At 39.2% G+C, this 15,254-nt stretch overlaps 1 protein-coding gene across 5 annotated transcripts in view; it reads right to left on the bottom strand.

Moving 5' to 3' along the window:
* WNK2 (WNK lysine deficient protein kinase 2) overlaps window positions 1–15,254 on the bottom strand; it is a 143,771-nt gene that overhangs the window by 96,136 nt on the left and 32,381 nt on the right. For all 5 annotated transcript variants that reach the window (XR_006102104.1, XM_042451144.1, XM_042451146.1 and 2 more), the window contains exons 3-7: window positions 7,308–7,480; window positions 6,229–6,449; window positions 4,055–4,212; window positions 2,281–2,369; window positions 477–696 (exon numbers count right to left, since the gene is read on the bottom strand). Coding sequence is in view for 4 of the 5 variants with exons in the window: in XM_042451144.1 (XP_042307078.1) it covers window positions 477–696; window positions 2,281–2,369; window positions 4,055–4,212; window positions 6,229–6,449; window positions 7,308–7,480 (861 nt within the window). In the remaining variant the exon portion in view is untranslated. The remainder of the gene's footprint in view (window positions 1–476; window positions 697–2,280; window positions 2,370–4,054; window positions 4,213–6,228; window positions 6,450–7,307; window positions 7,481–15,254) is intronic.

Genomic DNA, 15,254 nt, shown 5'->3' with positions numbered 1-15,254 from the left:
CCAAGGTCTGGATTACCAGATCAGTAATTCAACAGTATTAGTGTCAAACCTCAGAAAGCCATGTTCTCAATTTCTATCATTTCAAACCAAGAAATGAGTTTAGACATATCTCATCTTCCTGCAGGAAGTGATGCAACTGGTGCAGAATCTATTCTGGCTGCTTGCACAGAAACATACAAACAAAGTTACACAACTGCTTTTTTAACTTCCAGTGCTAATTTATATTGATGTCTGGAAAACATCTTAATTTTAAAATTAACCTATTAATTTTAAAGAAACTGAATTTTAAAGTAGACAGATGGATAGACATATATCAAATACAGGTTTTCCAACTGCTATATCATTTATAGTTTTTTTTAAATCTGTGCTAATTTTTTTTAATGAAATTTACTTTACCAGATTAGTTCCTGGTGTCCTTTGAGATTTTAAGTACTACTTATATACTTTTTTTTTTTGTCAGGAGAAGTTTATTTTACCATTTCTTGTGCAACATCATCAGGAGTTTCCTTCTCCAGATCAAAAGTAAACTCAATGGCTCCATTATCTTTGGGTTTTCCTTTCAGTTTCTTAGGATCTTCTACCCAGAGTCTTAAGGCAATAGAGGATTTCCTACCATCATCTTCTTCTGCAAGTTCCACTCTTACCCCAGTATCTTCAGCAAAAAAAGCATGGCTTAGCAAATCTTTAATTTCGTACCTGAAGAAAAAACAAACCGCAAAGCCCTGTTTAAGAATCTGAAGGGATGTCATATTGAGGATGAAGTAAGCTTGTTTTCTGCTGCTCCAGAGAATAGGACCTGGGCCAATGGATGCAAGCAACAGTAAAAGAGATACCTCAACACTAGGAGGATCTTCCTGACAGTGGAACACACTCCCTCAGAGTGTAGTGGAGTCTCCTTCTTTGGAGGTTTTTAAACAGAGGCTGGATGGCCATCTGTCAGGGATGCTTTGATTGTGTGTTCTTGCATAACAACAACAACAACAACAACAACAACAACAACAATAATTTATATTCCATTTAATCACTTGGAATCCAAGTGGATTACAACAATAAAAGAGAATACAGTTAAAATTCTAAAATCCCTATCCCTCCCCCCCAGTATAAAAACATAGTAATACTAAAAAGAGATTAAACCAGACAGATATTAAAACAGTCGTATAAAATCACAGCTAAAATCAATGGAAGATTTATTTTTTAAAAAATGTATAGCGGGGATCAGATAGGGTGAAAAAAGGGATGGAGAAAATGGGAGAGAAGTGGAGGGGGAGGGAGACAGGAAAATAGAAGTGGACCTAGTCTGGAAATGCTTGTCGAAAGAGATCCGTCTTAATAGCCTTCTTAAAGGTTTCCAAGGTGGTGATCTGACGGATCTCATCCGGCAGGTCGCTCCAGAGTCTAGGAGCAACTGTTGAAAAGGAGCGCTGGGTCACTGCCAAAAGTCTAGTCCTCTTTGGTTGAAGCAGATTCTTCCCAGCATGGCAGGGGATTGGACTGGATGGCCCTTGTGGTCTCTTCCAGCTCTATGATTGAATGATTCTATGAACCTTTCTGGAAGTGTGAATCAGTTTGAAAAGAAGGTTCAAACTCCCTCCTTTGCTTTAAAGGTCAGTTTCTGTTTACTTTGGTGCAACCATTGCAATAACAAATCTGGAAGTGGTAGCATGTTATTCCTGGAGAATTCAGGGAGGAAAAATATATCCCAATTGCCCACTGATTGCTTGTATATCCCTCTTCTACATGATCTGATAGGGGGGAAAAATACAGAGCTTGGTGTGATCATATTTATCACTCCTGACAGAAATCCCATGATGATCTCCATCAATGGTTTTAGATAGGTTTTAAATAACATGTGAATTAAAATAAAAATTTGCCAGACACTATAACATAACGGTCATGTTAAACATCAGAAATGTTCCAGTTCCACTTTCTGGACTGTATCCCTAGAAAGTAGTGAAACTAGTGTCAATCAATGCCCCCTCCCCCAAATCCCTCTTCAGAAATCACTGGGAGATCTAGCAGAAACTTCGGCTTGTTCAGTTTTTTAGTGAAAATTATCCAACAGAGTGATGAAATTAGTTTCTGTCTTCCAAATGGTGAGCAACAATATTGAAAAGAATTCATTTAATATTTTTAAACCAGAAAAATGTATAAGAAACCCCTAAGCACTGCCTCAACTTACAATTTATGGTCCACAACTTCCATCGGTTCCTTCCAGTCAATCAATCAGTTTAAAACCAGTTTAATGGATTTGTTTGCAATTTAACAAAGAATTAAACAAACCTTTCTTCTTTATTTTTGCAAATGCACTCTCCAATTATCTCCTTAATTTCAGGGTCGGTAACTTTATCGAAACTTGCTGGTTTGACACCCTGCAAAGAAGAAAATCCTTAATTGAATAATCCTCATCTTATTCAAAATAGTTTTGAATGCAGTTTGATTTAATTACCAGTATGCTTGCTTAACAAAGGGAAGTTAATGAACAACTTTTTTTTTTAAAAAAAGTGGCTAATAGTCTAATCTATATATATTTGTTAGTGTTCCATCAAAGTTTATTGTCATTTTGTGTTCCTTGGATAAATTTTCTCAGACTTGACTATTTAAAGAAAATAGTTTGATAAATGTCAAAATTCAGATACATTTGGTATACTTTATGTTTTTTACATTACAAGGCAATAAGAACTGCTTGCAAAACAGCAGTTCCTTGTGAATATATTTGTACTTATGCAACATGATTAATCAGAAGAATAGCTGGTGCCTTGTGTGTTGTCCCAGCAACTTCACTATCATATCTCTTTTTACTAGACAGATTGACTTTACCAAATGTCTAAATTTCTTCATAAACAGAGCATTCAATTCTACATCCAGATATTTGTAGCATTACATTTTCCACTGTGGGCAGACTTAGAACATAGTTATTTGAAGCTTTGAAAGAATACTTTGTTCCATGCAGATTTAATCACTTTAATGAAAGAGATCCATTCTAGGCTATTTACAAAAGGCATTAACAAAGATCTGGCATAACTAAATGATGCTGAAAAAATGTACTCAAGAAAGCAAAGATTTTGTCATATAAAAGGAAAGTACTAACGATAATAGTTAGAATAGTACTGTTCTCCTAAGGCAACATCTAAAAGTTGAGAAAGAGATCTCTCACTTGCACAACAAGACTCGCCCATCCTCTTCTTTCCCCTCCACCCCCTATGAGCCCCTGAAATCTGCCCCAGATAATCCCCAACCCTTCAGACCAAATTGAGGACATACACAGGGGCTGGGAGGATCAATAAGGATGGGATCTGATTCATATTTCATCCCAAATTTTAAAGCCCCTATCCAAGCTGTGGAGTAGGACTTGGCATCTTGGATAGTGTCTTCATAGTTTTGGACTAGAACCCAGAGTTGATTCATCACCCCACTCTCATTAGAACCATTAGCTTGTACAGCAGAACACACAAACACCCAACAAAATAACCCTGTATCACACAGCATATAATGGTATATGCAGAAACATTTGCCCAAGTTAGTTGCTCCTGCCAGTCCATGTAACCTTCCCAAGAATGCCCCATAGTTGTTCTTGCTGTGTTCTAATTGGCTTGAGTGAACCAATCAACACAAAACTATGTTGGGGGGGCATGAGGAATGATGCCTTTTGTGAAATCTAAGGAACATATTTAGAAGTCGCACACACACACACACACACACACACAAATCCTACATGTGTACACTGCCCATTAAAGGACAAAGTGGGGGTTACATTGTTGCAAGCTCAATGGTCTGTGTTGTACCTAGCTGCTAAGAATGGAGAAACAGGCAACTTGACTCACTTCAGCAAATGCAATGATTTGTTGGGTGGGTTTGAGCATGGAAGAATGGAGGGAGTCCCACTGGAAAATTAACATTTAAATATGAAAATGTAAAACACTGATAATTTCAACAGCAAAGTGGCATTGGGGTATTCAAGCTTTCTCAATAATATCCTAAATTTATATATGCTGAAAGAGTTAACAATAACAAGTAGACTGAAGAAGAAAATGCCCATATTAAAAAACCTACTCACACAGGTTACTTTTCTGTAAATCTGAGCAGCATTCTGGCATTCTGAATAAGGATATTCTGAGGTAGCCATTTCCAACATACACATTCCAAAAGCATATACATCCACTGATTCATCATAGTGTTCTTCATACATTTCTGGAGCCATAAATTCTGGAGTACCTGCACACAAATAAAAAGAGTTTGGTTTACACAACTGATTTATATGTGCTTATCAATGCACATCAATTCTTTTGTTTCCATCTTCACAAAGATTTTAGAAGATGTTAAAATGACAAATCTGAATAAGGACAACTTGTGCAAGCATGCTCAGCATTTTCAGTTGAAGTTAAAGTAATTATAAATACTGAAATACTGTGTTGGTCGAAAGGTACCATTTGGCATAATGAAGAGATTTTTCCATGCACAGAAGGGCTGTCTTACCTTTTACAGGTTTGCTAGGGGGGAAAAGTGAAACCAAAGTAGATGATCACACCCGAGCTTACCATGATTAAAATACCGGTAAAACACACCAGAAGTGTGAATGTGTGATAGTCAGTCGTGCTTCTAAAGTCTCACTGAAGCATCCCCTCTCCTCTCCCATCAGCAAAGCATTTATGGAGCAGCCATTTCTTCATAACAGAAGTTACCATCATTTTCAGTAGTGGAAATTCCCATTATTGAAGAAATGGCTGCTCCACGAATGCTCTGCTGACGGGAGAGGAGACTCTTCAGTGATGCTTCAGCAACATAACCGGCTATCACACCTTCATGCTTCTGGTGCGTTTTACTGGTGTTTTAACCATGATAAGCCTCCCATGTGATAATCTACCTGCACTACTATAAACGCAGAAGAAGCTAGAAGATTTTCATACCAACACTTTACCACTGGTAAAGCCACAGTAAAATACTTAGGAAGTGCACATGTGTGAAAACCTGACGTACTTCCTAAACATCAGGGAATCATCCTCTCACCTCCAACATCCCTGAATCATTCGGGGAGCAGTCATTTCGCATGAATGCAAAGTTTTTGTTCATGGGAAATGACTGCTCCCCGTTTTACTGGCATTTTACCAGCATTTATGCCACAGTAAGCACTGGTATGAAAATCTTCCCAGACTTCAGTAAAACCTGAATGTTATAGCACTGTGTGAACCCTTGGGGGAATTCTTGTGCACGAGACAGCAGAGTATTGCTACTGGCTGTTTCCTTGGGAATCATTCCTTATATTTTGTCTGCAGACAATTAACTTTTAGAAAATAAGTATTTTTAATTATTTTATCTATTGCATTTGTGCTTCATCCCTGCTCCATTTAATTTACAATTAAAGGAGATGTGGAAATGGAAGACAGTTGCATCATCATAGGTCTCCCATCCCAAAAAAATCTGGATAGTCAAGGTAGCTATCCCTCCAGTTTCAAAGTGCTGCTGCTGAATGCTAGGTCAGTGAATGGTAAAACAGCTGCCATCCAGGATTTGATCCTGGAAGAACAAGCTGACCTGGCCTGTATTACAGAGACCTGGTTGGATGAGGCAGGGGGGAGGGCTTTATTCTCTCTCAGTTTTGTCCACCAGGATTCTCTGTGCAGCAAGACATGGGGGATGGGGAGGTGGAGTTGCAGTGGTCTATCAGTATAATATCCCCCTGATCAGGTGTCCTATCCCTCAGCCTACAGGGTTTGAATGTGTTTATTTAAAGGTGGCCAGCCGGGATCGATTAGGGATTCTGTTGGTGTACCGTCCACCCCACTGCACAACAGTCTCCCTGCTTAAACTAGCCAGGGTGGTCTCGGCAGTGGTGTTGGGGTCTCCTCAGCTTATATTGTTAGGGGACATCAACATCCATGCCGAGGCTATCCTGTTGGGAGTGGCTCAGGATTTCCTGGCCACCATGACAACCATTGGGCTGTCCCAAGTGGTATCTGGCCCCACGCATGCCACTGGGCACACTCTAGACCTTGCATTCTGTACAGAGGGGGATGATGGTGATCTGGGAATTGAGAAGCTTTCTATTGTTCCAATGTAAAATCAAAGGCTTTCATGGCCGGCATCCATAGTTTTTTGTGGGTTTTCCGGGCTATGTGGCCATGTTCCAGAAAAATTTCTTCCTGATGTTTCACCAGCATCTGTGGCTGGCATCTTCAGAGAAGATCTTTGTTCCTTTTTTATTTAAATTAAAGTTAAACTGAAATTACTTACCTATCACACTTTTGGCAAATGAAGCTCTCTTGAGAGTTGCCAAACCTAAATCTCCTATTTTCACAGATCCAGTTGGTCCAGTTATAAAAATATTGTCACATTTTAAATCTCTGTGAATGATTGGTGGAGTTCTGGTGTGCAGAAAATGGAGACCTTTCAAAATTTGCCGACACCAGCTACGAAGGACTTTTGGTTTCATCACTTTAAATCTTTTCAAATATCTGAAACAGAAACATACCCACTACAATAAAAATTAATCCTACATACACAATTTCAGACAACAAAATAATGGTGAATATAAAGTTGGTGTAGAACTTCACTTGGATATTAGGGCTACTAAAAATGTAAATTGAATAATTCAGGTCCCAATACACTAATGGCCATTAATTCCAAATCTGTGGGGCTTCTTCTTCATTAAGACCTTTATGTGTAGAGTACTGATGGTTTAAGAAAATTATTTTGCAGAACTATACATCTGCTGATATATGGCATAATTTCTAACTATAGTTTTATTGACATCATGCTCACATTCCCTCAGCATTAAATATTTTTTTAAATCTACCTTGCTTTTAAAACAAGCAATAAAATATCCCAATGGGGCAAAAAAAGCAGAGTATTTTCATAAGCAGTGAAATGTTTTCAGTTGATGCCATCATCAAATTTAACAGGCTTATAAGCATAATGAAATATTAATTAGTATGATTCAGATGAATAAAATGTGTCAGTTTGTTTTGAGCCAAATGCTTCTTCCCCTCCTCTCTCATCAGCAGTGAATTATTTTATTGTGGCATGATAATAGGTGGTATGAATGATGAACTAATACTTTCACTGCAAAATACAAGGGGAAGAGGAAATAAGGACAGAACTGCTGGTGATTACATAATAAAGCAACAGACTAGAACACAGCAGCAACGAAAATTAGTATTCATTTAAGTTTGAAAACAAACAGGCAAGCTGTCCTACAATAGGAGGAGTTCATTTCTTAATAGTGAAACAATCTGAGATGAAGCAAGTGAGCAATTTGTTCCAACAAGTGAAATTGCTGTAAAGCTCATGATGTGGCTAATACCGATACTTACGTTTTCAGGGTTCCCGAGGTCATCAGTTCTGTAACCAGCACAATACATTTCTTTCCTTTCAAACATGATTCCCAAAAGTCATAAAACCTAACAATGTTTGGGTGTTGGAGGCCTTTTAACATCTCTGCTTCCTCTTTAAACCTCTGCCTTTCCACTTTTGTCAGCTTTCGATCCTACATTTCAAAAGATAATACTGGTTAGTATCCAGCATAACAAAACTTCAATCCAAACATTCTGCTGCCGAAGCAGAAGACATTTCTGCTGACAATGGTGGGGATTCACCAAATTCACCCATACATGCTGCTGAAAGTTTTGCTAACTCTCTGGATTTTGTTTTGAGGAATACAGGAGGATGCAGAGGGGAAGAAACTTCAACATCATCCCTTATGTAAATGGAGGCACCTTTCACCCATGCAGGAGAATCTTTGGCTCTAAACCGTTAGTTTTACCATCTATAAATCAACCACACAAAACTTAATGCAAGTATTCCTGTAAGGGCCAACCATGATTACAACTCTCTTGTTTCAATACAAAAGCAGATGAATTTCATAAAGGATACATAAAAATGACTTTGATTCCTAATCTTGTAATATCTAGCACAGACTAAATTCATAGGCCAAGATTTAGAATAATGAAGCCATATATTACAACTTCTCAGCTAGTATGATAATACATGATTAACACCAGAGACCTTAAATTTATGTATCTAGCTTCAAAGGATTAAAACATAGCAATGTCATTCTAGGCTACTCTTCTCTGTCTCCTCTTATTGTTTTCATTTTCTAAGTCAGAACTGTGCCTGGAAAAACTGGAAATACTTGCATCCGACACACTGTAACTTGTTTGTTTTGTTTTACACCATGCTTCCATGCAACTTCTTCATATTGTGCACATCCACGTGCACAGGTCTCCACCTTCTGGAAATGCAAATGCAATATTTTACATATCTTCAGTTTCTCATCAACTCTTTGTTTCTCCCCTTATGTACATATCTGTGTAATTATCATGATTAAATGCATCAGGCAAGATTAGACTTCCTGTTTCAGCTTTGTTTTATTCAGCAGGTTTGTCTCAGGAAGGAACATATCATAACTAGTATTGATTTAACATGTTCACTGAGGGTCATATATCTACACTATACTTATAATCTATACTATAGTAGTAGGAACCAGCTGAATTGATGTAATGGTACAGAAGATTTATGAACATTCTCACTACCCAGCAATTAAGCAGTCAGAATGTTTACAGTAATTTTTGTGAAGGAAGGGATAGTTAGCCATTTGGATAAGATAAACAGTTTGCTTGAGACAGTATTTTTCTGAAGAAGGCTAGAATATGTCATAAAGACTCAGGAAGCTAAGCATGAATGAACCCAGAAACAGAGTGAAACAGGAACCTAAACTAAGCAGAATTCAACAGGAACCTAATGGAAAGTAAGAACATGAGAAAGATGTTTGAGAAAAGGCAGACATAGGAAAACATAGGAAATAAAATCACAATGGAAAAGAGGTACGAGGTAAGCTGCCAGTGTTTACAGCAGGGGTAGGCAACCTTTTTGAGCCGGGGGCCGGGTTGCTGTCCCTCAGACAACTGGGGGCCCAAAGCCAAAAAATAAATAATTAAATAATTTAAATAAAATTTAAATAAATAAATAAAAAATAAAAAATAAAGGAAAACTGGATATTATTAAGACTAAAAATAACAAAAAATAAAATAAAAAACAAGGGAGTTGGATATTTTAAATAATAAAAATTAACCAAAAAAATAAAAATAAAAAACAAATAAATACATTCAAATCACACTGACTCTCTTACACAGGTCTGCCCTGAAAAAAGAAATAAAAACTAAGGGAGACCTGAAATGGCCACTCACCTCCCCTTCTCCTGCTGCTCCTGCGAATTACAAAGAGGAAGCTTTGTAATTCGCGCCAAAGACAAAGAGCCCTTTGCCCTCCCTCTGGCCCAGAGTCCTCCTCTGTTCCGCCTCCTCCTCCTCCTCTTCTCAGGCTCTGCCTCCTTAAGGGGCCAGCTCCCATTTTAGGCCGGCGCGCAGCCAGGGCCAGGGTCGCGGAGGAGGAGGCAAAGGAGGAGGTGGATGGCCAGCCGCTTGCACGCGGCCCTGAAACGCAAGGGGGATGTGCGTGGGAGGAGGAGGTTGGAGAAGGAGGCGGAGGTGGGTGGCTGGCTGGCTGGCCGGCCGGCCGGCCGCATGGGCGGCCGCGGCCAGAGGGAGCGTGCAGGGGGCGGAGGAGAAGGAGGAGGCAGAGGAGGAGGTGGTCACGGAAGTGGGTGGCCAGCCGGCTGCATGAGCAGTCGCGGCCATAAGCTACGGCAGGGGCGGCAATCGGCGACAGGACTGGCCTGGGGCCGGTCCCAAGGCCTCACTGGGCCGGATCCGGCCCGCGGGCTGTAGGTTGCCAACCCCTGGTTTACAGGCAGGACAGAATTTTTTGAGTTAAGGTTTCTTTTTCCACTGTAGCATATATTTGAGAGAAAGGAACTAGCAAAACCACCTCTAAGTATCCCTTACCTAAGAAAACCCTATGAAAATTCATAGGATCACCATAAGTTGAGAGGTTACTTGAAGGCATGTTCATGCACAGGCGCGCGCACACACACACACACACACACACACACACACACACACAGAGCAACTTGGCAAACCTAACAGCACCCAGAAAGTGAGAGGGAGCAGAGGAAGAATTCCATATAGTGGTTTCCACTATCTACCTAATTCTCCAGCTACAGGTTTTTACTCCATAGCAGTACATCTTTATCCCACAACATATGAATAATATTAAATAATTTTTAGTCAAGTCTAAGTGAGTAGTGAAGGTTGTTAGACCCTGTAACTCGATGTTTATTACACAAATTCCAATACAGTGAGCCTTCCTTATCCACAGATTTTTTTATCCACAGATTCAAGTATCCACGACTTGAATTTTTTTTAAAAAAGGATAAATTCTGAATAGCAAATTTTGATTTTCCATTTTGTATAAAGGACACCATTTTCCTATGCCATTATATTCAATGGGACTTGAGCATCCACTGATTTTGTTATCCACGGGGGATCCTGGAACCAAACCCCAGTAGATACCAAAGTTCCACTGTACTAGATTCTTGATTTAAAACATGGGTGAGTAACTGTGGGAAGCTAGAGGGCTGCATTGGCCCCATAGGAGACTTTGGGAGGGGTGTACCTACCACCACAAACTCACCACAAGAAAAAAAAAATCCACAATCTTTTTTGCCCCAGAAATGCATCCCAACTCCCTCTAGGAGCTGGAGGGGGGGGGGGAGAGAGATTGTAATAATATTTTTAGGCCCAGGAAAGCGATCCCCCCCCCTTCTTTTTTCAGAGCAGGAAGTGATGGGAATCCATTTTACCCAAAATGTGGTGACAATGCACCCATGCCCCCTTGAGGGCTTTTCTTTGTTTTGTTTTGTTACCCCTGTGATGTCCCCAGTGCTGGTTTAAGGAAAAAGCTATACCTATGGAGCATGAGCATAAACCTAAAATCTCCAATACCTCGTATTCATGATTTTTCACCAGAATATAGAAAAACTTTTGCCTGAGATCCAGAATATATGGATTCTGAGACATCTGCAAGTCAAGGCTGATAATACCTAAGCCAGTGGGCCATTTGACAATCAAGTATAGCACAGTCTTGCAAGCCCAATTATCAAGATAGTTCCTTTCTTCAGAGATTGTTCTTCAGATCATTATGGTAACTAACATCAACTCAATATGCCACTTTCAGTACAAAATTCTAAAAAGTAAGTTTAAGAGCTTTGACAAATCAGCAGGAAAAATTAATAGACAGGCCTCATTATTTTAGCCACAAGTCATGCCAAGATCCACTGAAAGATTTTTGCTGACAAATAAAGCAGACTCCAGTGGAAATGGAAAGCAGATAACCCCTCTCCTCACTACAGTCTCTCTGTGCACCCCACATCCCAAACTAGCTGGTTGTGGAGAGCAAAGAAACCATTCAGATACGATTTACTGCCGGTATTGAGAGCTGCATGAAGGAAGTGAGGACAAAAAACTTCCAAAAGTTTTGCCAGCATGTTGGGTATACTACTGGGAAGACACAAAATTCCATCTGATCATGGAAGCTGAACGGGATCATACGTGGTTAGTACTTGGATGTAGGTTAAATTTCTGAGGAATGTAATGGCAAATCACATCTGAGTACTCCTTGCCCAAGGAAAAAACTATGAAATTCATGGGCACTATAAAACAACAAGTGACGAGAGTACATTCATGGAACGTTGTTGTTGTTCTGTACCTTCAACTAATTTCTGACTTATAGCAACCCTAAGGTGAATATATCACAGGGTTTTCTTGCAAGGCTTGTTCAGAAAGGGGTTGCTGAGAGAGTGTCACTTACCCAAGGTCACCCAGTGGGTTTCCATGGTTGAGCAGTGATTCAAACCCTGGTCTCCAGAGTCACAGTCCAACACTCACACCACTACATCATGCTGGCTCACTGAACATTGTTGTTGTTTTTATGTGCCTTCAAGTCATTTCTCACTGATGGTGACCCTAAGACAAATCTATCATGGGGTTTTCTTGGCAAAAATTTCTTCAGAAGGGGTCACGTCTGAACAAAAATATCCACTGCTTTATATCTCAAAGAACAAGGTACTGATGTTCTCTGTTGTGGCAATTAATGTATATAAGCTAATGATTATTTGTATCCTCAAAGTGTGCTATTATGAAGAATCTTTCGAGACTGAAAGCCTAAGCTGAGAGCTGGTGCACATTTTAATTGGTGAGGAGATTTCATGTCTCAAAGCACAATGAATAACACAGTATTTCAGTTTTCCCAGCACAACGACCCATAATGTGGCATTGCTGCTGCTATACAGTTTTGTCTAGGTTTCATCAAGTGGACTTGAAGGAGCAATCCAAGCCAGAGCTGCCCAGAGCTACACTGGCAATCTTCTTGATCAGGGCAGCTGTTTGCATAGAGGCAGGGATATATCCCTTGTAATGAGCTGAGGTGGATTTCTCCAGTTTGAAGCTCACAACATCATTACTTCTGACAGGATGTAAACAACTTTTGTGATTGGATTCACTAACAAGGCACCCTCATGGCTCCTTTTCTGCATAACATAAAAGATTCTGACAATGCATCAAAAGACCATGCATTTCCAGAACGTCCAGCAAAAAGCTGCCCAACCCCTTCTCCTCATCTATTGCTTACTTTCTTTTCAAATTTAAACCAAAGTGATTAAATCAAATTTCCGTACAACTATTAGAAAAAGAAGCTGGGGTAGCTCTGTGTATAAGTGTAAAGATCAACTATGTTATAGTGCAGGTAGAAAATAAGGATAAGAAAAGAAGCCATTTCAAATATGTACGAACCTGCACAGTGTCTGTGTATGTGCCTTCCAGTTGCCTGTCAACTTATGGTAACTCCATTAATTTGCACTACCTAACTGCTAATTTCTCTGAAATGTCAGCCTGTGATAGAACCTAAATCGCTCTTAAATCTGCTGCAAATCCAGCCTTGCATTAAAAATATTTTGCACCTGGTCAATAAAAGAATTAATTTATTAATATATCAATTTTGTTTGTGTAATGCCCTTGCCAAGCTTCATATTTAGACTCTGTCAATCATCCAAGGGTGAACATGCCACTAAAACCTAGCCAAAGTATAAGCTCTTTTGAAGAGGCTTAGGAGTTCATCTCCTCTATGACACAAAACAACTCCACCTAGTTGTGGTTTGTGGCTGAGACTACTTACGAAAAAGAGCAAAACAAAACAACCACAAATAATGACCCAATGTGACCACAAACTACAATCTTTATATTTTCTCTGTGTATTCAAAAACTTTGTAGGTTGCAAAACAAATACTTTATATACTGAACTCAAAAAGTACAAATATCAGGATACAGCTGATTTTAGGCAGTTTTTCAGTTGTTGAGTCACTGAAGGACTAAGCATGGAGTGGTACACTTTTAAGCCATTATCTCATGTTAATGTTTGCTAAAAAATCAAGCTCCAGATATAATAAGAATTTCTTCAGTATCTTCATAAGAGAACAAGGAAATGATTTGGAGACTTTTGCAAAATGGCAACGGGAAGCAGTAGAAATGGCTAGGCAAGAAGTATGTCCTAAGCAGGATCTCTTCCTACCTTAGTTCATAAAAAAAGGACTGAAAACTACCATAATCCTTGAACAATGAAAATGTTGGTTGTGGCTGATCAGAGTTGTAGTCCAAAAAGTCCAGGAAGACATCAGTTCAGTGTTGCTAGACGCACTGCTGAAGAGACACTGAACACATAAAATATAGCAACAGAGGAAGCTAACTTATACATTGGTAGGTGATACTAGCCAAGCATTGTCATATCTGACTGGCAACAGCACCTCTCAAGGGTTTCAGACAGATTTCTTTTGTTGTATTCTCAAGTGGTATCTTGTCCAAATACTAAAAAAGCCAAACCTCCCTAGCCTTTAAAACTGAATTATTAAGCTTTATTTATATAGTGCTGTAAATTTACACAGTGCTGTACATAAATCTTTTTAATTATACAGTTCATGACATCAAGTGTGTCCAAGATACTACAATGCTATATGCAAACTAATGTTCCCAGGTGCCACGTGCCAGGACCTGACATTGATTCTCAGGGCTTGTCCCTCTCAGGGCCTGACCTCTGGCAAGCCAAGGAAACTCTGGATAATCGCACATCCTTGAAATTATTGAAATGTTCAAAAATCTTGGTTTTGCTGGACCCACTGTTACAGGCTGCTTCAGAGCAACTTCTATAGACATGCCATGGGCATTATCTGGTCAGTTTCTTTTCTCCAAGCCTTTCAAGCCATTACCAGTACCAGGGCTGAAGGTATAGAAATAGTCAGAGTGGACATACCCAGCTGTCTCAGTATTTCCTGCTTCAAGACTCTGACTATAGCACAGACAATTGCTGTTTTGTGGATATTTCCAATCTACTAATATACTGAGTTCTGTTCCCACCTTTCGCACCTTATCCTAAAGGGTTGAAGAACTGTCATTTTGGTCTTCATTGCTCCATTGGCCCATTATTATTGTTATTATTATTATTACCATTATCATTATTATCTTCACCATCCTCTACCTGCATGGCACAGTAGTGATGACAATGACAATAACAAGGATGAGGATCCAGGGCATGAGAAATGATTCCACAGTGCTGACCATAAAATTAAAATGTGCTCATTAAGGGGCACTGATTAATAGCAGCAATAAACTAAACCAGAGTTTGATAAACTTTCTTTTTACCTGGAAGTTTCTTCCATTGGGGTTATAGTTCTCATATTAAAACTGGTGCTTGCAGCAGTGTAGGGGGGCTGTGAAAATTTGGTTTCCCCCCCCCCTCTTCATAGCAGAGGTTGGAAAACTTTCTTTAATGGACTACAACTCCAAGATATTATTAAAAACAGTTATGTGGGAAAAGTCTTAAAACCAAAGCTGAGAAAAGTCCCACCCCTCTCCAAAGCAGAATTTGGAAAGCTTGATTTCCATGCAGGGTTATATTTTGTCATTTGCTGGAGTTTTTTTTGTCAGAATGACATGTTCCAAGCAACTGTGGTTTATGCTTAATATGACTTACTTCTAGATAATCATATATGGGATAAAGCTTTATCCCCTTTTGTTCAATCTGGACAAAATTATGGTTTTTTTCAATGCCATTTTTGACAGAAATTAATTGTGATCAAAACCAGCCTGCTCAAATTTGGCTTAATTCAGAGCCAGTTTTGTCATTAATTTAAACTCATAGTATTTCATCCAGGATATTATTCTTGGAATAATTTGTCCAATAATGTTCCCAAACTAGTTGACTGAAAGATAGACAAAGGGATACATCCATATTTAAATAGTCCTAGGAAGTTGTTGCAGTATCAATTTGTATTTGCTAATTGTAGCACCAACAAATTGTTTCAAAAATTTAATTTT

Source organism: Sceloporus undulatus, chromosome 2, assembly GCF_019175285.1.
Source record: "Sceloporus undulatus isolate JIND9_A2432 ecotype Alabama chromosome 2, SceUnd_v1.1, whole genome shotgun sequence".
Lineage (NCBI taxonomy): Eukaryota > Metazoa > Chordata > Lepidosauria > Squamata > Phrynosomatidae > Sceloporus > Sceloporus undulatus.
The sequence above is the reverse complement of the archived record's forward strand: the minus strand, read 5'-3'. Positions and strand labels throughout refer to the sequence as shown.